At 43.7% G+C, this 27,343-nt stretch overlaps 1 protein-coding gene across 1 annotated transcript in view; it reads left to right on the top strand.

Moving 5' to 3' along the window:
* The window catches only part of UNC45A (unc-45 myosin chaperone A), a 48,275-nt gene that overhangs the window by 6,145 nt on the left and 14,787 nt on the right, over window positions 1–27,343 (top strand). The window contains exons 2-12 of the mRNA XM_082253222.1: window positions 1,474–1,632; window positions 4,412–4,448; window positions 5,246–5,421; window positions 11,352–11,444; window positions 15,727–15,894; window positions 16,361–16,529; window positions 16,613–16,783; window positions 19,834–20,005; window positions 24,357–24,657; window positions 24,766–24,860; window positions 24,973–25,114. Of these exons, the coding sequence (XP_082109348.1) occupies window positions 1,474–1,632; window positions 4,412–4,448; window positions 5,246–5,421; window positions 11,352–11,444; window positions 15,727–15,894; window positions 16,361–16,529; window positions 16,613–16,783; window positions 19,834–20,005; window positions 24,357–24,657; window positions 24,766–24,860; window positions 24,973–25,114 (1,683 nt within the window). The remainder of the gene's footprint in view (window positions 1–1,473; window positions 1,633–4,411; window positions 4,449–5,245; window positions 5,422–11,351; window positions 11,445–15,726; window positions 15,895–16,360; window positions 16,530–16,612; window positions 16,784–19,833; window positions 20,006–24,356; window positions 24,658–24,765; window positions 24,861–24,972; window positions 25,115–27,343) is intronic.

Genomic DNA, 27,343 nt, shown 5'->3' with positions numbered 1-27,343 from the left:
GCCGATGAAATCATCAGTGCATGTGCTCTGAAGGTCTGGCTTACCGTTGCGGACCTTCAGACCCCGTGCCGTAAATGGCCGGTCCCGCGTGCATGCGCGTAAGTGATGTCATCACGGAAGAAACACAGGGGAACGTGTCAGCTGTCTCAGCGGTGTGCGGGCGCTGCTGGAGGGCTGCGTTCTAAGGTAAGTATTTGATAATGAGCTAGTATGCAATGCACACTAGCTCATTATGTCTTTGTCCTACTGTTTATTTATTTTCATTCCCAGGGTTTACAACCGCTTTACAATTTCTGTTCTGGCTGGAGGAAGGTCTTCAGATGTGTGGCGGGAGAAATCTCGGCTTCTGCCATTGCTGACCTCCTCTGTCAATGCTGGATGTCTGCTGTCATGCTGACACCCGTCTTCAATAATTAGTTTCACTGATCTGGAACAAGTATGCAAATCAGCAAAGTCAAAAGCCCTTATCATCATACTTGTGGCTGGAATTATTAATGCTGGGGTTTTAGCAAGACAGCCAGAAAAGTACAGCAGCATTTGTAATAGCAGAGGTCAGCAATGATTGCCTGTATGTTAAATGCATGACAGTTGCTATTACAGTTTTCACTTGCAAGGAGAGCCACATCGTTTTTAGTAGAGCATTTATCACACCCGCACACCTTTGCTATGTATTTCAGCAGTAAGCTCCACTGTTAAGAGAGGAGCTGATCTATTTGGATGTAACAGACCCCTGGTTCTCAACTGCTATTGAAAACTTGACTGACGGCATGCTGACAGCTGCCTTCTGGCATCACTTCCAGAGTCTGATTGTGACCGTTATGATTGAATTTTATATGGCCAACGGTGTCTTTAGTTTTATTTATATATATATATATATATATATATATATATATAATATATATATATATATATATATATATATATATATATATATATATATATATATATATATATATAATATATATAATATCTCAAATATGGGTGGAGAATAATCCTCTTCACCTTTTTCAGGAATCATTTGAAATATGTATTTAAACAAACCTGTCACTAATCTGGGTGGCTCAAACAAATAGATTTAATGCAATTAACCTCCAGTATGAAGATAATTAAATCAGAGCATCCTCTTCCACATTGCAGTATTCTGTCTGTACACCATCTGAGATTCACTACCTCGGTCTGAAATGGCATTTCCTGCCAGCAAAATGTATATTACCGCACATCACAGTTTTTTTTTTAATGCCATATGATTTATTAAAATACATAAAAATACATACTGTATTTTCTGGTGTATAAGACTACTTTTGAACCTCAAAAAAATCCCCCAAAAATGGGAGGTCGTCTTATACGCCAGTATAATATCTCCAAGGTAACCTAAGTATAAGTATTACCGGTAGATCATGTAATAGGGGGGGGGTCGTCTTATACGCCGGAAAATACGGTAATATGTTTAATACATTTTTTTTCCTTTTGCAGATGAATTCAGAGAATCTAAGAGAGGATGGCAACAAGCACTTTAAATCTGGGGACTATGAAGCAGCAATTGTGTGTTATACAAAAGCAATCAAAATATCTCCCGACACGCAGGATAAAGCAGTGCTACACCGAAACCGAGCCGCCTGCTACCTGAAATTGGTGAGTTCAGAAAACGGCGGATTTTTTTAATGCATCCTTTTATTGATATACATTTTCTCCAAACTTTTTCTTGTAACTTGTTTATGCCAAGCTTGCACATATATGCAGCGACACAGAAGTGGGTGGTCTTCCGAAGCGCCGCATACAGTGTATATAAAAAGTCTACACACCCCTGTTAAAATGTCAGGTTTCTGTGATGTAAAAAAATTAGACAAAGAAAAATAATTGCAGAACTTTTTCCACCTTTAATGTGACCTATAAACTGTACAACTCAATTGAAAAATAAACTGAAATATTTTAGGGGAGAGGGAGTTGAAATAAAAAACTAAAAAAATGTGGTTGCATAAGTGTGCACACCCTCTTATAACTGGGGATGTAGCTGTGTTCAGCATTAAGCAATCACATTCAAACTTATGTTAAATAGGAGTCAGTGCACACCTGTCATCATTTAAAGTGCCTCAGATTAACCCCAAATAAAGTTCAGTTTTTCTAGTAGGTCTTTCTTGACATTTTCTTAGTCGCATCGAACAGCAAAAGCCATGGTCTACAGAGAGCTTCCAAAGCCTCAGAGGGATCTCATTGTTAAAAGGTATCAGTCAGGAGAAGGGTACAAAAGAATTTCCAAGGCATTAGATATACTATTGAACACAGGGAAGACCGTCATCATCAAGTGGAGAAAATATGGCACAACAGTACAACTTTTGTTGTCATCTGTGGTGTCTGTGGGACGAATAGTGCCCTGTTGTTGGTATCAGGGGGAGGATTAGTTCCCCATCGTTGGTGTCTGTGGGACGAATAGTGCCCCATCATTGGTGTCTGTGGGAGGATTAGTGCCCCTTCGTTGGTGTCTGTGGTAGGATTAGTGCCCCTTCCCTGGTGTCTGTGGGAGGATTAGTGCCCCTTCCCTGGTGTCTGTGGGAGGATTAGTGCCCCTTCCCTGGTGTCTGTGGGAGGATTAGTGCCCCTTCGCTGGTGTCTGTGGTAGGATTAGTGCCCCATCGCTGGTGTCTGTGGTAGGATTAGTGCCCCATCGCTGGTGTCTGTGGTAGGATTAGTGCCCCATCGCTGGTGTCTGTGGTAGGATTAGTGCCCCATCGCTGGTGTCTGTGGTAGGATTAGTGCCCCATCGCTGGTGTCTGTGGGAGGATTAGTGCCCCATCGCTGGTGTCAGTAGGAGGATTAGTGCCCCGTCATTGGCGTCTGTGGGACGAATAGTGCCCCGTTGTTGGTGTCTGTGGGACGAATAGTGCCCTGTCGTTGGTGTCCGTGGGGCGAATAGTGCCCTGTCGTTGGTGTCTGTAGGAGGATTAGTGCCCCTTCGCTGGTGCCTGTGGGACGAATCGTGCCCCGTCGTTGGTGTCTGTGGGACGAATAGGGCCCCCTCGTTGGTGTCTGTGGGACGAATAGTGCCCCCTCGTTGGTGTCTGTGGGACGAATAGTGCCCCCTCGTTGGTGTCTGTGGGACGAATAGTGCCCTGTCGTTGGTGTCCGTGGGACAAATAGTGCCCCATCGTTGGTGTCTGTGGGACGAATAGTGCCCCGTCGTTGGTGTCCATGGGACGAATAGTGCCCTATCGTTGGTGTCTGTAGGAGGATTAGTGCCCCTTCGCTGGTGCCTGTGGGACGAATAGTGCCCTGTTGTTGGTGTCTGTGGGACGAATAGTGCCCCGTCGTTGGTGTCTGTGGGACGAATAGTGCCCCCTCGTTGGTGTCTGTGGGAGGAATAGTGCCCCGTCGTTGGTGTCTGTGGGAGGATTAGTGCCCCCTCGCTGGTGTCTGTGGGAGGAATAGTGCCCCTTCACTGGTGTCTGTGGGAGGAATAGTGACTTATATCATTGGAAGGAAAGCAAAGGGCCTTAAGTTTGGAGACCCCAGTCCTAGAGTATGCTTTAGCAGGTTCCCGTTCTCAGTCATTCACAGTAGCTATCTCCCTTGCTGTAGTGCGGTTGTCAAAGCTGAACTCTAAAGAGTCCACACAAGGCTGACATACGCTGATAGATTTATTTATTTATTTTCAATCAGCCTGCAGGCCGAAAGGAAAAGTCTTAACAAATTCCTCCATGCACTGTGTACAGCATAAATGGACAAATCAACCTGTTGGGCTATTGTGTAATATATGGAGGCCACTGTCAGTATAGCTGAACAGCGCTTTCATTTTTTTGAATGCAGCCATTGTTTGACTGACAATTTCTTCAGGTATTTAATCGAAGAATGTTGGGCAGGAGGGGGCTGACGGGGCCACCCACCGAACCAATTTTAACTGATTTTCAGGAATCTGATGAAATTCACACACTTAATGGCCAGCTTAATGGCCCGTACACACGATCCGAAAATCGGACGAAAAATAACGCTTGTGAAAGGATCGGACGATAATCTGATCGTTAGTACACAGCTTACGAGAGGCGATCAGGACAGTTCGCCCGATATTATCCGGTCGTGCAAGCATAAAAATTTTGATCATATTATAACACATCGTACGATAATCGTATTATCAGTATGTTGTTCGTCCGAAAAAAATGGTGAGCAGTAGACAGCGCATGATCAGTAGACATCATTTTCCCCTCACACGATACAGCGTGGTTACGCATACCGGAAGCTTTTGAATCATCGTCCGAGAAAATTTGTATCGTAAGTAACCTCTCCCATTTGCGAATATAATTGAGAGTTCCTAGCAACCAAACAAAAACGGACGGAGAGTCGTCCGATTTTCGGATCGTGTGTACTGGGCATAAGATGAAAATGAGTTATCATTTTATTAAAATTTTGTTATCTATTGCAGGAAAACTACACAAAAGCAGAAGAAGATGCATCAAAAGGTAAATGGGTATCTGCTGACTTAATCTGAAACTATCAGTACTTGGGAGTTGGAGGATAAATTTAAGTCACTGGTATGGGTTGACCAGGGCCAGATTATCATTACAGAATCCTGTCGGCAACAAAACTTTTGCCGGCTAGGAAGACTTCTTTTGCATAGAACTTTTTACATAGAAAAATGCCTCTTTGTCTCTATTGTCTATAGCTCTGGTGCCCAACCTGTGGCCCAGGCCCTGCACTTTTGTGCAGACCTCAGGGTCCCTGCAGACACTAATCTGTGTTTCCCTATCGCCCTGTTATTGTAGTATTTTGTAGCCGACTCATGTAATGTGTCTCCAGTACACTTTCTCCTGAAGCATGTCCCCAGTCTCCACAATTCCTATAGCATTTTCACAGTCTCTGACAGTTTCCTGCAGCATGTTAACAGTCTCTGATCATCGTCATGTCTGCAGTCTCTGACCAGCTCCTGTACCATGCCTATAGTCTTTGACTATATCCTGTTGTGTCTCTGATATTGAACTTTACGTGTGGCCCTTTGGTGATTTCGGGAGCCAAACTTAAGGCCCCTCATAAAAAGGAAGTTGACCACCACTTTAGACAAAAACTAAATATACAATTTCTTTTCCTCTCTATTTTTATTTTCCTATATTACTTCTATTGTGATAAAAATAATTACTGGTAGGATAGCTATTCATGATGTCCAGATTTTGTATTACTTGTCAGGGGTGCTCTTGTGCTGTAGAAACAGATCACACAGAGAAAAAACATTTTTTATGGCTTTTTTTTTTTCAATCTACAGCTATAGAGGTTGATGGGGGTGATGTGAAAGCCCTATTCAGGCGCAGTCAGGCTTTGGAGAAACTGGGACAATTAGACCAGGCAATACTTGATCTCCGCAGGTGTTTGACGCTGGAACCTAAAAATAAAGTATTTCAGGAGACTGTGAGAAATCTGGGAGTCCGGGCACAAGAAAAGGTATGTCCGGGAAACATTCATTCAGTGTATATGAAATCTGTGTAAACAAGAACTTAAAGTACATGTACGCAGCAAACCAATAACCAAGGTTAGATTATTAGAGGATTAAAGAGGTTGTACACTCGTTTAAAATTTTTTTTTTTTTTTTACAACCTGCAAGAGAAACGCATAATGAGCTAGTATGCATCGCATACTAGCTCATTATGAAATACTTACCTTAGAACGAGCCCCCGCCGTGCCGCTCACTCACCTGTATGACGAGCGACATGTTCAGTCGCCCGTCTTCCGGGATCGCGGCATCCGGCTATCTGATTAGCCGGAGCCGCGGTGACGTCACTCCCGCGCACGTGCGCGGGAGCCGATGGTCACGGCATGGGGCTCTGAAGGAATGGCACGATCAGCCGTTCCTTCAGAGCGCATGCGCCAGTGACGTCACTGGCTGCATTAAAGGTAAATATCTCCTAAACGGTACATGTTTAGGAGATATTTACAGTACCTATAGGTAAGCCTTATCATAGGCTTACCTATAGGTACAACTTCCCGAGAAGGGTTTACTTCCTCTTTAAAACCGGCCATAGGAACCAGCCACAGGAACCCGACGAGATTCGAACCATGTATGGGCAGGCTGAACGTAACCAAGCTGATTGATCAATCAACTTGGGTACAACCAGCCTACCCAATTTTAGATGCGATTATTGCAAACGGCTTTTATGGCCACTATCAATAATGACAGTCTTCTCCCTAGAAGGGGGGGTTGTGGCTTCCCCCCTGCCAGGAGAACACAATGGGGTTGATTTACAAAAGTGAATCAGACTGCACTCTGCTAGAGCAGTTGCTCCAGAGCTTAGTAAATGAGCAGAAACTCTGCTGACTTTCATCATGTGTGTTTCTCTATCGTTCATCGACAGACACAGCTCCTTCTCTTCATGACTCATAGGGTTATGCTCCTCCTTCTAAGAATAGGCACTAGGCAGGAAAAAAATGTAACCAGGCCTATGAGGGCTGTCCCTGCAGGCATAACCCCACAGACTCTATCATCACCGTTGGTTCTGCCTAGTGTTAGGAATAGGACCTAGCTCCCTGTTGGGACTTTGGTCTTAGCTGTAACAGGGAAAGTTTGTGATTTTTTTTTTTTTTTTTTTTAACTAGTTAGTTCCTGAGGACCAAGATCCAGAGGAACTACAAGCAACAGCCGGCTGTGGTTTCGCACTGGATAATTTAGCTCCTTAAGGTCTCCCAGCCTGGCCAGTGAGCGTGAGCAGGTTATAGTCCATAACTAGGCCTTGCCACGACAGTGCCCCGATGGATGAGGACGAGCCTGCGAGTGGACAGTCTCGCTGGGACCCATCGACCTGGAGTCGCAGCTTCCCCTTGGCTGAAAGCACCCCCATCCCCAGTGGGAGGTGATCTGTTTCGAAGTGGCGCTCATCTGGTACCGTGGTATGGTGAGTAAAATTGTCCCCCCCCCAAACACCCTTGGCGGTCGCAGGGCGGGCCCCTCCCTGGAATGGTTGGACCTTAGGGGCTCCCTCGGTTCCCTGGCACCCCGGAGGACTAATCTGGTGTACCCCTTGGTATTCCCCTACCCCTAGCAGGTTTTACTTTTGGAGGGGAGGGGGTGGTGGTAATAATGCGGCCGTTATGGCGCTTATTTGAGGGGGGAGGGTCCCTGGCTAGAGACCTTTAGATGCCTATTGTTCTGGGACCCCTTTGGGGGGTCCTGGAGACCGCATAGTGCACCATGGGGGGCCGCCATTTTGCTGTGGTTCATGATTTCTGTGTTCAGGGAATAATCCGAGATTGTGAATCCGAAGTAATAGCAGTGGGACCACATTTTTCAGGTTCTTAAAGGGACATTGCACAAATCACCAGGGGGGCACCAAGAGTGTCTTGGCTACCAAGGAGGTGGCCGAGATTCTGGCCTGGGCAGAAAGCTTTATTCCGGCCCTCTCTGCTGTACACATTCCAGGTGTGGAAAACTGTCAGGCAGATTACCTGAGTCGTCAGGTGTTGGATCAAGGGGAGTGGTCCCTACACCCGGAGGTGTTCCGCCTCCTGTGTGTTTGGTGGGGGACTCCCGAGGTCGATCTGTTTGCCTCTTGCCTCAACAAGAAGGTGCAGAGATTCATAGCCAGGTCCCGAGATCCTCTAGCCGACGCCACGGACGCACTGGTGGCTCCTTGGGGTGCCTCATGCATTTCCCCCATTGAAACTCCTGCCAAGGCTTCTGCGCTGGATAGAGGTGGACAACATTCCAGTCATTCTGGTGGCTCCAGACTGGCCTCGCTGGTCTTGGTACACAGCCCTGATAAGGCTGGTCGCCGATACCCCTTGGAGACTTCCTCTTAGGGAAGATCTGCTGTCTCAAGGTCCGATCTTCCATCCTGCTTTACAGTCGCTGGCTTTAACGGCATGGCTGTTGAAAGTCAGGTGTTGAGGGATAAGGGTCTTTCTGGCTCTGATTCCTACACTCTTGAAGGCTAGGAAGTCAACCTCCAGGAAGATCTACCATCGTACGTGGAAATCATACATTTCATGGTGTGAATCGCTGAAGGTGCACCCTCGCTTGTTTTCGATCGCTAGGGTTTTGGCCTTTTTGCAAATAGGGGTTGAACAGCAGTTGGCTTTGGGTACTATCAAAGGCCAAGTTTCGGCTTTGGCTATATATTTTCAATGCCCGTTACCACGCATGTCCTAATCCGTACTTTTATCCAGGGAGTGCGCCATATGGCTCCTCCAAGGCGATCCCTGTTACCTCCGTGGGATTTAAATCTGGTGTTATCTGTTCGTTAAAAGCCTCCTTTTTAAAAAAAAAATTGAGAGATTTCGCTGTTTTCTTTGTCTCAGAAGGTTGCCTTCTTAGTGGGGATCACTTCTGCCAGCAGGGTATCTGAATTGGCGGGGTTGTCTTGCCGCTCACCTTATCTGGTGGTCCACAAGGATAAGGTGGTACTTTTGACTTAATCAGTCATTTCTTCCTAAGGTGGTTTCTGATTTTCATCTGAATGAAGACATTGTGTTGCCCTCACTTTGCCCTAAACATCAGCATCCTAAGGAGTATGCCTTGCATTCTTTGGATGTGGTTCAGGCGATCAGGGTTTATTTAGAGAGACGCTCTTTTTGTTCTTACTGGTGGACCGCGTAAGGGATTGGCTGCGTCTGCTGTGACCATTTCCAAATGGATTAGGCAGACGGTGGTACAGGTTCCTCCTTTCCCAGTGAAGGCTCATTCTACAAGAGCGCTGAGTGCCTCCTGGGCTTTTTGCAATCAGGCGTCGGTGCTACAAGTTTGCAAGGTGGTAACTTGGTCGTCTGTGCATATGTTCACAGAATTCTACAAGGTAGATGTGTTGGCATCCGTGGATCCTTCTTTTGGCCGCAAGGTTTTGCAGGCTGCAGTTTAAAAGAGAACTCTGTTTTAGTTTCTCTTTTGAGGGTTCAGTTTTTTCCAGGTGAGCTCCAGTTGTTCCTGGTTAAGCACCATGTTACCTGGTTGGCTAAGTTTAGCCATTGGGGACTTACGTTTTGTTTCCGCATTGTTTCCCACCCCTCATGATGATTATACTGCTTTGGGACATCCCTATGCGACATGAAGATAAGGAGCTGCGTCTGTCGATGAACGATAGAGAAAACTGGATTTTTGTAAGAACTTACCGTAAAATCCTTTTCTCTGAAGTTCATCGACAGACGCAGCACCCGCCCCTCTACTTCTGAGGTATGGGGATTTTTATCTTCTAAACACTGCTTGCAACTAAACTGTTTGACAATAGCAGAGTCTGAGGGGTTATGCCTGCAGGGAAAGCCCACATAGGCGTGGTTACATTTTTTTCCTGCCTAGTGCCTATTCCTGAAAGGAGGAGCATAACCCTCTGAGTCATTAAGATAAGGAGCTGCGTCTGTTGATGAACTTCAGAGAAAAGTATTTTACGGTAAATTCTTACAAAAATCCAGTTTTTGTATTTTCCTAGCATGTGAGTGGGTATTCTTTGCAAAGTAAAGCTTTACCTCACTTACTAAGCTCTAGAGCAATTGCACTCTGCAAAGTGCACAGTTTAGTTGCCTTTAGTAAATCAACCCCAATGGCTCGGCAGGAGGGATTCCCCTGTCAACAGTGTGTTGATGGGGAAATCAAGTAAATTTCTTTCCTGCAAGCCATGCTTGCAGTAAAGAAATTCACTTCGTCTGTGGCTAGATTAACACACATTTTTTGTATTTGGCTCTGACATCAATATTAAAGCCAAACGTTGGCAGGGATTATTGTATAGTGTGGTTTTATGTTTTTCATGCACATTTCCTTACATACATCATTCATCCTTATGAAATGAAATAAATTATATCCTAGCCAGATTATTTTCTGAAGAAAGTGTGGGCAGATGCTTCAAACACAGGCAGTTGTTTCATTGTTCTGTAGTAAATCAAAGTAACCAGCTTTCAATCGATCACAGCAGTTAAAACTACAAGACACAAGCAAGAAAAACAAAAAAGGGAAGATAAACACATCGGAAGGTATCCTCTATCAGAGGATACCTCAGGGTGTGCTTATCTTCCCTTTTTTGTTTTTCTTGCTTGTATGCTTATTTATGCTTGGTAAAGCTACAAGACAACTTCTGACTGGTTGCTGTTTTTTGTTTTTCAAGGTATGCTCTTAAAGGGGGCCTAAACTCAGAATAGTGATGATTTGCTGTTTTATAATAGTCCATATTCCCATCGCACACGTTCCTGGAATGGGCTCTAATGTACTGGGTGCTGCGTTTACCACCAGCTGGATACTGCAACTTGCACGACACTGTAAATATTTGTCAGCACACCATGGATCGTCAGGATAAGTCTGACTTTTTTTTTTTAATGAATATAGATCACATCACAAACCAAAAAGTTGCAACTTTTTTGAAGTCGCACAGGACTCCTTCGTCGGGCATGAACTTTTTTGTTTGTAATGTGACCCTTCTTCAATCAAAAAACGTTTGAACTTATCCTGAAGATCCGTGATATGGCAAATAATTACAATTTGTCTTGTGTCTTTTTAGCAACATCTAGAAATGTGAATTGTGCCTAAGCAGTACCCTAAAAAATATACCTTTTTGGCTTGCATTCCCCCTGAAAAAAGCAATGCACATCCTGATATGTGACTTGAACTCAACACTCCTGTTCTGTAGCCTAATGGCTGCAAATTTGCAGTATGAGATCATCTCATGCACTGCTGCCTGTGATTCTTTAGTTTAATCAGATTAGGAGTAAGATTTGGCAATGCCACTACGTCTTTGCCCATTGCTCTCTGGTGGAAAGGAAGCCAATACCCGAGAACCTGCAGTGCATGCCACTGTCTATTTTTGCTTCATGCATTTTGTGGATCTGTGCTTTTTGCAGCTCTTCAGTTACGTTCTGAGTATTCCCCCACCAGTCATCAGATCACTATTCTTTAGGGGGGAGGGGGTACATCCCTGACATGAGGAAACAAGCCTTCTACTCTTTTAGGATGCCAGCCTCCACACAGATAGACAGTGTAGAACAAGGCATGTAATGGGGAAAAGATCTGCTGCAGGGAGCTTACAAGCAAAACGCTAGACTAGTCCTTCACCCTCTGCTTGCCTTTTTTGGGCAGACCTCCTACAGTACAGGTCCACTTTACATTTTAATATTGTAAAAAATACACATTTTTTTTTTAAATTAAAAAAAGAATATAGAAAATATTATAAGGTGATTCTTTTCTTCAAAAAGCACATAGTATAATGAGAAAAAGAGTATCTTTAATCTCATTATCTCTGCATGAATTTGCTATTTACAGTGTATCAATTTTAATTTAATTGAACTGGCAAATCACATTAATTTATAATATTGAAATTATTTAACTGTTCTTTTTAGGAAGAAGCAATACATGCTTGGTGATTTTTACTCCTGCACTCCATATAACTGTATTTTTCTTCTGACAGGTGCAGCTCATGTCCTCCACAGATTCCCGGGTGGACCAAATGTTTCGCATCTTGCTTGACCCTGATGAGAAAGATGTTGAAAAGCAGCAGAAGGTACTTGCTAATTGGCACAGACGTGCTGCTGGGTTAAAGTTGCTAAATATCAGATTCCTCACTGAGCTGCTGGATTTTACATCCTCCATTTATAATGCTCTGATCCTGTCAGACACAAAGCAATTTTTGGGACAAAATCCTTCGGACCGGATCACAGGCATGAATATCTCTTATGTGACCCTAGCCTATAGCAGCTTTGGAACTTTAGACTTCTTTGCGCCCTTATGAGAACCCTACTGCTGTTGCTCTGGACACAAAAACTACTAGAATAATGACATCTGCAGTGTGTTTTTTGGGTCACTTGCCTTTCCCCCAGTTCTGTCTGCCCAGTTGCTCTTTACTGTTTTCTCTTTCGTTCATTGACGGGCACAGCTCCTGATCTTCATAACCATTTGGTTTACTGCCCACTACAAGAGTAGAACACAAGGCAGAACCCAAGAATCTGGCTATGCCTATGGGCTGTCCCAGGGGGTATACTCCCCATCCCTGCAGTTTTTTCCTGCCTAGTCAGGAGTAAGGACCTATTTCCTTGCTGGGATCTCTGGTCCTGGCAACTTTTTTTTTTTTTTTTTAATCAAGAACAATTTTATTGAGATGCCAACAACAATACATTTAAAACAGGTGCATACATACCTAATGTTACAAAAATACTATTCATTATACAAAATTGCAAACATATAGCTCCTATCGCCTCTGCAGTTCCGCCTAAGTGACATTATAAATGCCATTATTGGCACAGCAATCTATCCAGTACCAAGTCCGCAGGGGCCAGACCCGGAGTAGCCAACCATCTACCCCACACCTTCTCAAATTTGTAAGGGGAGCCCCTATGTTGATATATAAGTTTTTCAATACGCAATGTATTACCCAACTGTTCAAGCCACATCCCATGCGTAGGATGTTCAGATGCAATCCAGTTTACTAACCACAGTCTACGTGCCTGAAACAGGGCTCTCGCTCCCGCCTCCCCAATACATCTGTCCTGGGTGACAGTATCAAGCATGCCCAACAAGCATTGTCTAGGATCCAAAGGGACCACTACACCTAAAGCATTGTTTACTGTGGTCACAACCTTGGACCAATAGCGGTGCAATTTGGGACATCTCCACAACAAATGGATAAGGGTACCCGTCTCCCCCCTGCATTTACCACATAATGTATTTGGCCTCATCCCCCATCTGATGTAATTTAAGCGGAGTATAGTGAACTCTGAATAGGATATATAGTTGGGGGACTCTCTAAGAGGCATTAAATGAGCAAGTCATGACAGCCTCCAATGCCCCTCCCATTGTTCCCTGATATTTCTCCCACGTCTCTCGCCCATTTTTCATGGGCATTACTAGGAAATTTCTCCATATAGATCCCCAAAAGAAGCGCATAGCAGCCTGAAATAAATCCCTTAGTTATAGCCATGTGTTGCATAAAGGAAAACACAGGAGTTGGGGAGAGCTCAATACCCTCCAGTGCTGTCTGGGCTCTTATAGCATGCTGTAGTTAAATACAAGGGAATTTCATATTTAGTGAAATATTAAATTTAGCCTGCAGTTGAGCAAACAAAAAAAATTTGCCGCCTTCAAAAATGTGATAGAGGTGTGTCACCCCCACAGCTCTCCACTGGGCCGCGCATTGTAATTTTAAAAGCTCAGAGTAGGAATAATTATTCCATATCGGGCTATATTTTGTGAACCCAGATACGCCTTGTAACTGCTTGGTTTTATCCCATATTTTTTGGACAAGTCTATACGTGGGGAATGATTTATTAGATTTAGTAAAAATAATTGCGCCTCCAGGCCCTCCGCCAAAGACTTTGCACCACTATATTGAAGCATAACACATAATGATGAGGCCACTGGTCCAGGCGCCAGTCCCCCCACCAGATGCTGTAACTGTGAAGCTATATAATACAGCCAGGGATTCGGGAGGGCAAGCCCTCCCCCCTCCTTAGGCTTCTGAAGTTGTTCCAGCCTTATCCTAGCAGTGCTTCCCTTCCTGCAGATTCTTTTTCTGCCTAGTGTCCTACTCCTGTAGGGGGCAGTATAAGCCAATGGTTATGAAGATCAGGAGCTGTGTTAGTCAATGAACATCAGAGAAATTAATTTTATGGCAAGTCAAAAATCCAATTTTTCTACAGTGTATTTAGCAGTCAGGATGTCTGTGATGACCCAACCAATGTAACAGCAGGAAGAGGGATGCATTTTGGAAGAACAGAGCAAGGGAAATCCAGCATGGCTTCAAAATTAATTACATATTTAGTTTTTTTTTTTTTGTATCAATATCAGAAGAGCAGGTTTTAAAGGAACCTGTGCTGCAAGAAAAGGGATGAGGAAAGTGGAAGGATAACCCTGGACCCGATGGGTTATCTTACTGGTATTGATATCTTAAGGTATTGTTGTTGGGGTAAATGATTTGGATTCCTAGGCAGGCAGCTTCTACACTCCTGAGGATCTCCATGGTCTCCTTGGCTTGTAGTGTATTGTAACGAGAATTTAAATTGAAGTGCCACACCACTGCTAAGAGGTCCAGATACAACTTTGTTCCATTAACCTTCCTAGCGGTATTCCCGAGTGTGACTCGGGGTAAAATTTTAGAGCCAAAAGCGGTAACCCCGAGTCACACTCGGGGTAGCGCTAAGAAGATCGCTGGATGCTGGAGGAGGTTTTACTTACCTTTTCTCCGGGATCCAGCGAAGACTGCGAGCGGTGTGCGGCGGCGGAGCTTCCTCCCGATCGTCTGCGAGCCCCGGCTTCCGTCCCCGGCGACGTGACGTCCGCCGGGGGGTGGAACCGGCGGCAAATTCAAATGTAAAATGCACCAAACACACTGATACCGTTCAAAATAAAATCACATTACATTGCCCCCCAGTGCCCTTTCCTGCAGTTTTACTGTACTTTTTATGTAAATATATGTATATGTGTGTGTGTGTGTGTATATATATATATATATATATATATATATATATATATATATATATATATATATATATATATATATATATATATATATATATATATATATAATAAATGTATACAGTTGGTTTGGGCTGCTCATTCACAAGAATTGCATGCAAAATAATGGTACCGCTTTCAGCACCTAAAATCCAAAAGAATCATACCGCCAGGGAGGTTAAAAGTCAGAGGTACAATCCAAAAAAGTAGCCAATGTTTTCGGGGCCAAGCATCCCTCTTCATCAGGGCTTGACTGACCACAATGTGAACAAGCGAGAAGTGAGATGAACCTACAGTGGTATTTTTTCCAGTGTGAAATACAAGCACATGCCTTATCAGCAGCTTGTTTGGCAGCAAGAAATAGGATGTCAAGGCTGGCAAGTAAATATCTATGTTCTTGTCAGATGTATATTCTTGGTAATATTGATTCAAAAGGTATTGAAACCATTGGATCATGAGGACAGTCATAGAATACAGAAATATATGACAGATGCTGGACCAGCGCTATTAAACCCACAGTGTGAGGGGAAAATTATAAAAATGAATGTAAACAATAGATATAAAAGCAGATATAAAGAATCAAAAAATATCAAAAAATATTGATAAAAAACACAATGATAAATGTTTCAGGTGTATATAGATACAAAGTCCACGGAGTAGAGTCTATGTACAGATGGATGGCTGGGTGGCCGCCGGCTCTATCAGAGTTAGGAGGAGACTCTGTGCATGGTAGATAAATAAAAGAGAGAGAACAGAGCAGCGCCACCTGAGTGTAGTATTAAAACAATACTTTATTGGCATAAAAGGTAATGCACTCACATGAGTGATAGGAAAGCAGGCTTTACAGCAATTCATCCGATCCACTGCAGGGGAGGCAGGAGAAGTGTAGACAGCCCTGGGTCCTGGCTGTGTCAGTGGCTTCTGGCACTTCCTGGTGTCCTGTTGGCGTCACAGCTTCTCCCTCATCACATCCGGTGGAAGCGAGGTGGTGCTAGCGTTCGAGGCATGCATGCCCCTTCGTCAGGCATACTGAGGACAGTCAACTAGCAATTTTAGAAGGAAAGATCAGCTATGGCACCTGAAATGTTTCTCACAGCACTGGACTCTCTAGAAAGGTTTCTTATCTCCAATACTAAAATATGATACAGCATTCACATGTTGTGTTACACTTTAAATTCATTTCAGATTGCACTTTATCGGACAGCAATAGCAAAATAAATGTTCTGACAGTTGACTGCAATATTATAGGAGCCATAAAGGTTCCCAAAGAATTATGATGAGGAAAAAGGTAGGAACACCAAGTTAAGTTTGAATGCTTTATCTATCTTTATTTGCAGGCGGCACAGAATTTGGTGGTCTTGGCTCGAGAAGATGCTGGAGCAGAGAAGATTTTCCAGAGTGACGGGGTCCGTCTCCTGGTACGACTATTGGACACTAAGAAAGCAGACATGATGTTGGCTGCTCTGAGGACCTTAGTTGGTCTCTGCACTGGTCATCAGCCTCGAGTAAGTTTACACTCCCATTAGGGTTATTTTTTTGGTTCTTTATTACTAGTTAAACAGCATTGCAAGTTTCAAAATTGCCATAGATCAATGGAGATGGAGCTCTCTAGAATAGCCTTTCTCATCCTTTTGAACACAGAGGAATCTTAAAATAACTTTCCAGTGTCAGGGAACCCCTGCTAATAATTACTACAGCTACAACTCCTGATCATTCGTGTGATCGTCAGTGGGAAGAATGCTGTTCACACTTGTGGACATTGGGAATAATCACTCCTTTACAGATAGCTAAAAGAATCCATGGTGTTAGTGGGAATTGAGACAGAAATTGCCCATCGCTCAAGGATTCTCTAGCAAGCTCTGGGTGAACCCTAGGGTTCCCTGGTTGAGATCTGGTTGAAGAATTCTGCTGAAGAGATAAATAAAACTGAAAATTGCCTTCTGTTACAGACCTGTTTATGTATTTCTGTAGACACTGGCTATCCTTAATGCAGTGGGCATGGAAAAGTTTTGTGCAGTGATGGCAATGAATGATGAGTCAATCTCTCTTGCTGCTTGCACTGTCCTGAATACCATGTTTGATACCCTGAAAGAAGATATGAGGAAAGATATCCGAGCAAAGGAAGGAGCAGTTGTTCTAGGTAAGCTTCTTAGCGTAATGCAGCAAAACAAATAGGGAGGTCATCTTAGGAAAATTTTACATCTGTGTTTTCTGCCTTTCAAGATCCTTCCAAGGAGCTGAAGTCAATGATTCATCATCTGCTTGAGATGCTTACTCAGTCAAATGTGTCCTCACATGGCAGAGAGAATTCTCTCAATCTTCTCATCAAAGTTGTTCCACGAAAGTCATTGCGTGATGCCAACAATGGGATGACCTTGTGGGTAATTGATCAAGGTAAGCCAATGACTGGCCAATGAAGGTCCATTTTTTGGTACATCTCCTTTTTTTTTTTTTTTTTTTTCAGGACACTCTCATAATTCTTAAACCAAAATTGATAAATGCTTTCATCCTTTCCTTTTGTTGCAGCTATTCATTTAATATAGTTATATGGTATTTGGATCATATGCATTTACAAACGTGCCGGATTTAGCCTTTGTTGCAGTTTGTTATTTAGCCTTTGATGCAGACACACCTTACCAGTGGCAGCTTTTTTTGTAAATACGGTTTATTGCCTTCTAATTAAACAGTTTTTTTTCTTTACTTTTCGGGAAGAATTTTTGAATAACATTTATGATGATGATTAGCGCATATTTTGTAAAGTTTTTGCCTTCAAGGACATAAAATTGATATTAAAGGATAAGTTCACTTTTTCAAAAATACATCAGCGGATCATGGGTGCAATGCCGAGCTCCTGCAGGCTCTCAGTATAGCTGTGTGCCAATACCTCCTATTTGGGCAGGAAGAATCAATGAGCTACCAGAGCGCTCATTGGCAACCTTGCAGTTCATTGAGAACTACAAGCTGTTTGTCGCATATACAGACGGTACTTGGTATTTTATTCACAGAACTCTGTGAATTAATGTTGCGGCAATGAGTCACAATGGGGGGGGGGGGAGTAGGTGGTGCAAGGGCAGGTTGCTAAACATGTTACTTGTTACACCCTAAATACAGTGTGTAACACTTCCAGAAAGGTGAACCTATCCTTTAACCATGAGGAATGAAGATCACTGAATAAACTTTATAGCAGGGCTGTAGATACTTTCAGTCATTCCTTTTTTTTTTTTCCTGAAGAAACACCTCTGAGATGTGTGGCCCATGTGCGCATTCTCACTTTGGGTAATTGCAGAGTGTGATATCTAAAAGACTGGATGGAGCCCATAGAAGAGGATACATCTGATCTATAGTTTAACTACATAAGCATCTTGTACCGCCTAGCTATCTTAACAAAAATGTGTTTGAGAACTGGTTACAGCTACCAGCCAAGTGAGCTGAGTGGTTTGTCCCAAGTGCTTAAGGTACTACTAAAGGCAAAACTTTTCTTTTTTTTTCATTTGGGATAGAGTGAGTTTAGGGTTCTAACCCCTGTCAATTTTTTTTTTTTTTAGCCATCTGTGTCCCACTGGGGAGATTTCCCTTCATTTCCTTTCCCATAGCCAAAGCCGGAAGTGAGAGGGAATCCCAATGTGTCTCCAGATCTAATGTCCCCTGTGGACGATTTCCCCTATGTTAGTGTTCTTATTTCAACCCAAAACTTGGGATTTCCTTTTATTTTCACTTTTGATGTTAAGCGAAAACTGGACAAATAGAGTAAATCTCTCTTACCAGGGGCACAGACCGCAATAAAAATGGACAGGAGTTCTATTCCCTATCCATTTGCGCCCTAGGCAAGAGCAGCTACTTGCACTAGAACCCCCCAGGAGGGAGGCCAGCAGAGCTGCAGGGAGGACAAAGGGGGACGGGAGAGAGGAAACAGCGGGGTCGGGAGATCACAGTGGGGCCTGAATAAGAGGGGCGGCATATGGAGAAACTGATCGCCACCATTTCCCTCCTGCAGCCGCTGAATGCCTGCGGGAGGGGTAGGAAGAGAGGGGATTCGTTTCTGTACATTCTACTGTTTTGTTTGGACATGCCGTGGCTGCCTAGTTCACCTAGTGGTAGCACTGGCCCTTATTCTTAAAAAATAAAATAAAAAAGGAAGAAAAGCCCTTTTTTGACACTATAGAATAAATTGGTGGGAGTTGCAATTTTTAGTGAATGTCACACAGTATTTGTGCAGCTGTTTTTCAAACGCAATTGTTTTGGAAAAAAATACACTTTTACTAATTTTAATTAAAAAAAACACATTACATAACCCAATTTAATTGTCAAATATAAAAGATAATGTTATGCCGAGTAAAAAGATACTAAACAGGTCAGGCTTTAAAATTGCGCACGCCTGCGCAGCAGCGACAAACTATGTAAATTGTGCTATCCTTGGCCGATGATTTAAAAGCCTTTACAGGTTACCACTTTAGATGTACAGAGGAGGTACAGTGCTAGAATGACTGCCCATGATCTGACGTTCGCGGTGATACCTCACATGTGTAGGATGATTGCTGTTTTCATGCGTGCGGGCAGTGTGGCTGCAGGTATCATCGCGGTATAACCACCAAAAGTCCAGCAGCGAATGGGTACGTCGCTGGTCTTTAAATATGTGCTTTTCCCATGTGAGACATACTCATACTTATCGCTTCTGCCTGGCTACTCCCTCACCCTGGACTTATAATTTTTCATTTTTGATTCATTGTATGGGACTTATTTGATATCCGTTTGATTCACATATATCACTATATTGATTCAGGAGGTGTGCTCAGGTTATCACTATTCATCCCATGCACATTAATGTGAACATTCCCAGTTCACAGATTCACGTTAGCGCTGCACTTTTATTTACTTTTATTTTTCACAACTTTTATTGTCAGTTTTTTGTGCCAGCAGCTCACCTTAGATAGCGCGGTGTTTACACTTTTTACTTATTCAAGAAGCAGCATTAGCAGGTGTAGGCAGCTGCCACAGTATAGGTATGTGATTTTCATTTAGCCCACAAAGCCTGCTGATATGTGATTCATTTATCCCACAAAGCCTGCTGAATTATGAACAGCTTGATTACAGGCAGCACACAGACATTGTAAAGGTCAGTGTGATGCTACACAACATACTAATTATTTGTAAAATGTTCCTAAAAGATTTTCAAACAAACACAAAAAAAATATAGAAAAAACGTGTTCTGTAAGTGAATTAACTCCATCGTACATAGAGCTGGCACAAGAATTAGAATTTTTATGTTACATGTGATTACCATGGGTTGGCTGGAATCTAGGGGACCAGTGCTGCTATTCCTAATTTAGATTTGAAAGATCTACTGTTAGAACAATGCTTTAAAATGTATGTGTGATATATAAAGTTATTATTCCTCTGTTGCAGTGCTGCTGGAAATATTCTATTTATGATGCTATTTTTGTTAGGTTTGAAGAAAATCCTTGAAATAGGAGGCTCCCTAGTGGAGATCCCGGGCAGCCTGTCAGTTACAGAGACCACCAGGATGAGCGCCTCTGTGCTGCTAAATAAGCTCTTTGATGATCTCAAGTGTGACGCAGAGCGCGAAAATTTCCACAAGCTTTGCGAAGATTATGTTCGGTAAGAAGACTTTAAAGGGGACCTTTCATCTTTCAACAATGAAGATCTGTTTAGAGGCAGATCTAAAACTGGGTATAATGTGTTTTTTTTTTCTCTATTATTTATCTGTTGCAGTATCCCTAAAGCAAGCAGTAACCCAGTCTTGTCACCTACTAACTAGTTGTGGGTTTAAGACATGCATCTTCAGTTCACTGTTTGCATGTTTTACTAACTCAGTGGCTGTGTATGATGCTTCCTTTTTCTGTAAATTACAGCAGTATTCTAGCCAAACACACAAATTTAATATGTTGCAGGTTACCAATTCTTAAAGAGTAACTCCACTTTCGTGGGGAACAAATAGCAAATAAAGAAAAAATAATATAGCGTATACAATTGCGACACATCATTGTAAATTAATGTTATTAAAAAAAAACCTTTCCTTTTCAATCTGCAGCCACTGTAATTTTCTGAAAATGCAATATGGCTACCTGGAGCTGTTCTTTACACAGAATGTATACTGACCACACCCCAGAAACATAATTTCCTGCTTGTGTGATTGGCTCACCAATTTTCCCAAAAGTCTGCACTAAGATACAAGTCCGATTTCAGGCATCCCCTGCAACAAAAATGTTATTTCTTTATCCTACATCACGGGGACAAAGAACAGCTATATTCATTACTATCTGGGTTATACGCCCCCTATAGGTGAATGGACACTGGCAACCAACAAGACAGAAAGTCCCCCTCTATATAACCCCTCCCATACAGGAAGAGTACCTCAGTTTTTTCACCAGTGTCTTAGAGGTGATGGTCATGTTCGGAGAAGCTCTCCAGATTTTTTTTAAAGAAGAAGAAAAAAGATTGTGTTCTAATCCGAGTTAAGATCTCTGGATCCAAGGGGATTGGTAAACGGATCCATCCAAATGCGGAAGACTAAAAGGATGATAACTGAGCCTCGGTAAAGGAAAAACATTGTATTGCCTGCAATGAAACCTTCTTTGGTGCTGAACCCTGGGATCTGGACCTTTGGTAAGACCAACCCCAAAGGTGTTCCGGCAGGGTGCTCTACAGGTCCAAGGGAGTGGCCCCATAAACTAAGGGGCCCAGTCCTTGATGGTCAACAAGTGACAGGACCGCCGTGATGGGTGAAGATTGGATTCTTGTTATAGACAGAATCCTGCGGTGGGAATGGTAATTTCACTTTAAATTATGTTGCACTGTCACCTTCTGATTTAACAGATGCCGGGTGCCATGTTTCATGTCTCCACTAGGGGCAGTGTATGTATTCACTGTGACAAGCGTAACTTTGATGTTACCTGATGCCTCCCGCCTGCGCATTTCGCTCTCCTTTGTGGCAGAAGGTCAGAAGCATGGCAAATTCAGTGTTTCTTTGAGTAGCAGGTTGATCGCGCAAGTTTTGCTTCTTTTATATGCACGAGCGTGCACGTTGAGCTGGGAAGGGTCGTGTCCGTGACGCGTTGGCGTACACGTGGCTTGTGGGTATGCGCGTAGCACGTCGCACATGCGCAGTAAGCAGCACAAATGGCGCATCATTTGAGGAGTGTTCCCGGCGTCGCGAGCTTCTGTCAGAATCTTGATGGGACACAGAGCAGCGGCAACTGGGTGCGTGAGTCACTGTGGGTGCATGCTTACAGGCACTATCAGGTTCTGCTACTTGGGGGATAACTGTGCTGTGTGTGATAAGCTATTCAGCTTGGCACAAGCCTTGAGTACACTAAAGTTAGTACCTCAAGTTTTTTCTTGCATAAAACAATATTGTCCTGTAAGAGGAGTGGGGGGGGGGCACAGCAGGAAGGGGAACAATTGTGCCGCCATCAGGATTGGAAGATCCTAGCCGTGCTTCCTCTGTGTTTACCTCCCCCTGAGAGGGCGACAATCATTACTGTTGTCAGGCATAGTAGCCACATCTAGTGCTTCTGTCTCAGCCTTTGTCACTAAGGACGATTTGGCATCGGCTTTGAGGGTAAGATTGCAGGCATGATTGCTTCAGCGTCACAAGGAGGAAACCTGATAGATCCCGCTCACCCCAGGCCTCCCCTCTGTTTTAGTTCAGGATGGGGCAGAGGATGTGGAAGAAGTAGCTGTAAATGGCTTAGAAGTAGGCCAAGCAGATTGATACACTTCTGGGGAGTCAGGGTCTGAGGAGCCATTCTCGGCATCTCAATCCCAGAGATTAATTCTCTCGCTGAAATGGTCCGGTCCGGGATTAACTTACCTCCCTTAGAGATTTCTGTAGTCTCTTTTTCCTCATGTAGCACCCTCCTAGATAGGTGCTAGTGAGAGAGTATAGTTTTTGGCTCTGTCTGCCTATCAGAGGAGCAGCAGGGAAATCTATATTGCTTTCTGCCTACCAGAGAGCAGGATCTGTGAGTTAGGTCTGCTCAGTGTGTGACTCATCTTGTCTAGGGAGTGTTTCACACTAGTCCAATAGGGAGGCATATTGGACAGTGGAGGAAATTTGACCAATGAGTACACAGGCTTTGATACAGCCCCAGTGATTGGCACAGACTGGCTGTCTCAGTGCTTTGTGGAGTGTGGTATCAAAGCCAGGAGCACATGTGGTGCGAGGTCTTTGGCTGGTGAGCAGAGTCCCAGAGGGAGGGTGGCGGCTGCCTCCTCCTCTGTAGCAGTGGCACACGGTTACAGGCAGTTACGGCCTGGGGACCAGAAGGAAGGAGCTGAACCCAGAGGTCCATGAGAGCTGACTGAAGGGGTAGAGACACTGGAGACCCTCGATAAACATTATCATGAGTATAGGAGATTGTGTCTAGGGGCCTGACCTGGGGGGGCCACCCCAGTGTCGGATAGTCAGAGGACGGGTGTCAGCAGGTGGAGTGAAAGGGGGTACCAGGTGTGTATCCCGCAGATAATTCATCCTAACAAGTTATCTCCATAGAGACTTAATCCTAAATTCATCTAGTGGCAAGGTGAATCTGCAGCCTGGCTGCATCCTCAGACAGGAGTCCTCATCTACTGTGAATAGTTCAAGTTGGAGTATCCCACTCTTCCCTTCTCCGATCCCTAATTTAAATAAAACCACAAAAACAACTACATCCCCTAGAATGTTCATTGACTGAGCCAAAGAGTAAAGAGTTAAATTGTGCATGTTGCAGTTGCTATTGGTAACCCAGGGGGAACCCAATGTGAACAATCCAGCAGTCCTCAAGGGGGCAGTGCTACACTCATTAGGCTCATTACGCTCTCCTCACAATCCTCAGGCTTTTCCCTCACATGCGTTCTTAGAGCAGATAATAAATGCTGATTGGGATCATCCTGATAGGATTTTTTTTCCCCGCAAAGGGTTTTCTTTATTGTATCCTATGGAGGAAAAGTTCACAAGAAAATGGAGTGTACCTACAGTGGATGCTGCTTGTCCTGTAGATAATGCCCAGGTTTTTAAAGATCCAGCTGATAAGAAATTGGAATCTTTGATAAAAGCTTCCTTTGCTATTGCAGGATCTGCAATACAACCGGCAGTGGCAGCTATAGGTGTTTGTCAGTCTTTGAAAGACTGTATTAAACTAGTATCCAGGACTGTTCCTTCTAAAGGAGTCTGTTGAAGATTTGGCAGATCCAATGACGCGGATTAGCACACACAGGTCTAGCATGCAACCACCATGCAACTGCAAACAGCAAAGAGAGGGCATGCTAGACCTGTGTGTACTAATCGGGATCATTGGTGGAGCTGTGCCTCCCATAGGGGCCAGATTTGGGCTCCATCTGTCTCCTTGCTCCCACAGGGAGACAAAGCTGTATTTTATGTGACTTGGAGTCCTGCCTTAGCACTGGTCTCCAGACACAGAAATATCAGTAGTATTCTACTGTCCAGCATCCCCCTGAAGAAGACTTGGATATGTTGAAACGCGTTGGGGCTTTGGACAAGAACCAATGTGACCGTACCCTGCTGTACACTAACACTGTCAGGCCCATGCTGTGATGTGCTACATGGGTTTGATTGTTTAGGTGGTTGTTTTAACTATTTGTCTTTTGAGTCCCACTTTGTGGGGATGTTTTAACTAATGTTAATAAATGTATAATCTTTTATATAACATTGTTCCGATTGATTACATGGTTTCTGGCATTCAAAGTCCCACTTCTTCCCCTTCTGGCCTATTTGGCAATTTTGGACATAAATTTTATTTGGATACAATGCTGCACGACCGCGCAATTGTCAATTAAAGTAACGCAGTGCCGTATCGCAAAAAATGGCCTGTTCACGAAAGGGGGTAAATCTTCCGCAGCTAAAGTAGTTAAACATGTTTGGGACAAACCTAAATCTATAGTATTTTTTTTCCTTCTTGTTGGCAGCCTTGTTTCTTAATTTACTTATTTATTAACTTCTTATTTGCAGGAGTTGGTTTGAAGGACACGGTATGGATGGGAAGCTGCGTGCTATACAAACTGTCTCCTGCTTATTGCAGGGCCCATCTGAGGCTGGGAATCGGACTCTTGAACTTGCAGGCATAATGGAGAGTATTCTAGCTCTGTGCTCTTCACAGCGGGAGATTGATCAGCAGGTGGCAGTGGAGGCATTGATCCATGCAGCTGGCAAAGCTAAGCGAGCCACCTTCATCACTGCCAATGGGGTGACCTTACTCAAAGACATATACAAGAAAAATGAAAATGATGCCATCCGTATAAGAGCCTTGGTGGTATGCCACTGTCTTATGTGTGATTGTGTTACAAATCCATTTAATAATTTTGTTCTGTTTATATCTTCGATGTCTAGTCATCAAATCTCTATCTATAATATTGTGCAGGGTTTGTGTAAGCTGGGATCAGCGGGTGGCACAGACTTCAGCATGAAACAGTTTGCAGAAGGATCTACTCTCAAGCTAGCTAAACAGTGTCGCAAGTAAGTTACTCATCGTGTTTATAGTGGAATATTAGTACCCTGACCTTGAGGTATGTGTCAAAGTTAAATGTTACGTCATGTCACTTGAGACCATCTGCTTTTTGCTTTGTAGGTGGTTGTGCAATGAGAGTATTCAGGCAAGCACCCGCCGCTGGGCTGTGGAAGGCTTGGCCTATCTAACATTTGACGCTGATGTTAAGGAGGAATTTGTAGAAGATAAAGCAGCGTTACAGGCAATGTTCAAATTAGCAAAGGTACAATTTTTTCATAACATTGTTATTCGTTTGTAATTCTGCCAATTGTAGTTCTACAGTAATACAAGGGCGTAATGTACATACAGTGGAACTGAAGGCCAAGGTATATAAAATCAATGGGAGTGCCAACACTTCTGACATGTACAAATAACAAAGTCCAAGTAAGGCCATGTCACTTTAGTGATCCTGTGGCCGCTGGCAACTAACCAGTGGCACGATCTATAGAGAGAGACCACTTACCTGCTCCTATGGCATTGCTCTCTCATTGGGGTTGAATTAATAAAGGCAAATAGACTGTGCACTTTGCAAAGTGCAGTAGCACTGTGCAAGTGCAGTTGCTCCAGAGCTTAGTAAATGAGCAGAAGCTCTGCTGACTTCCATCACCCAATCGTGTGCAAGCAAAAAAGCTGTTTTTTTTTTTTATTTTCCTTGCATGTGATTGGGTACTCTTTGCAAAGTGAAGTTTTACCTCATTTACTAAGCTCTGGAACAACTGCACTTGCGGTGGGGAAACTGCACTTTGCATAGTGCTCTGTCTTCTTTTCTTTAGTAAATCAACCCCATTGGCTCAACCAGCAGGGTGTTGCATGTCAGCAAGGGAGAATCAATAGAGCAACATTCAGCAGCATTTTGGCTAGTAAGGGAGCGATGCTGCAGGGGCAGATGATCTGTTGCTGGTGAGTGGCAGCCAGTGTGTATGATTGTCTATGTACTGTGCAGTTCTAGCCTTATCTTTAGAGAACAATAGAATTGTCTAGGAAAACAAAACCCTAATTATACATTTATTACGTAGTATGAGGCTGGATACACACGTGCCAAAAATGGTCAGTACAGCAGGAACCGGATGATTTTCAGTCCGTGTGTACAGCTCCCTGTCCGAAAGAAGCCAGTCTCACTACCGGCTTTGGTCGAACGGGCATGCTGGAAAACCAGCATCCCATCACCGCTTGCAGCCAATGTGTTCTGATAGGGAGGGAGGGGACAGTCCCCCTGTCAGAACACAATACCACAGCAGGGGAAGATCGCTCACTAACCTCACTTGTTACAGTGATCATTCTAAGCAGGCTGAACGAACAAAAATGCATAGTGTGTACCCTGCTTAGGGCTGGACATAGATTACTTGTTTTGTTTCAGTCAGCCAGAGGGCTTATAATAAAAAAAACAAAAAAGAACAAACAGATTCCCCCATCAACACAAACGAGGTGCATGGAGGAATCCTCCCCACTGTGCTATTGTATTCTGAAGTGGAGATTTCTCTGCTGTCAGAATACACTGATCAGCGCCAAAGCCGATTGGTTGCAGCTGCTGATCAAATGAAAGTTTCCAACAGTCCTGTTCGATAAAAGTCGATCTTTGGATAGATTTCTGTTAAGCGGGATTGGCCAAAGATGGATCAAAATTTGGCTGTTTCAGCAAGGACTGAGACTAAGACTTTGACTGGAATTTCAAAGAGTGCCCATAGACAATCAGCTGCCTTTCTATATGACTGTACCTGGCATTGAAAATATCAAGGACCTGTAATCCATCTTCCACCATTATATTGAGCGCAGGAGATTGCTGCTGTTCTTACTGTACCTGATCTATCTGAACAAAGGTCTTCTCATGCCCTACAAGTGTTTTAGCCTTATATTTTAAAATTCAAGCCACCAGAGTGCAAGGTAGGTCAGGTGGCCCATTTATCTACTTATGGCCAGCATTAGACTAGCCATGGGCATAAAATGACAGCTGAAATACAGTAGCTGACTGTTGAAAGCTTTTTCAGTAAACACGCACAGTTGTTTAAGACCAGGGGTCTCCAAACTTTCTAAACAAAGGGCCCTTCAGACTTTAGGGGGGCTGGACAGTGGTAGTAGAAAATATCCTGGCTTCCAGTGGGAGTAAACAATACCTTATCTTTGATGTCAGTAAGAGTACTAGTGCCTGATCATTGATGTCAATGTAATGCGTAGTGCCCCATTGGAGGAATAGTGCCAAATCGTTGGTGTCAATGGAATGAGTAGTGCCCCATTGGAGGAATAGTGCCCAATCGTTGGTGTTAATGGGAGGAGTTGTGCCCTTTTGATGGTGTCAGTGGGAGGAATAGTGCCCCATTGTTAGTGTCGGCAACAGGAATAGTTCCCCAAGGGCTGAGTAAAGACAAGCAAAGGGCCGTAGATTGGAAACCGCTGCTTTAGATGATTGTACCTATTTATGCAGTCGGCAGACGCACCTTGTGCCAGGGGAAATGAA

The sequence above is a fragment of the Pelophylax lessonae genome (genome assembly GCF_965119305.1).
Source record: "Pelophylax lessonae genome assembly, chromosome: 4".
Classification (NCBI taxonomy): Eukaryota; Metazoa; Chordata; class Amphibia; order Anura; family Ranidae; genus Pelophylax; species Pelophylax lessonae.
The sequence above is the reverse complement of the archived record's forward strand: the minus strand, read 5'-3'. Positions and strand labels throughout refer to the sequence as shown.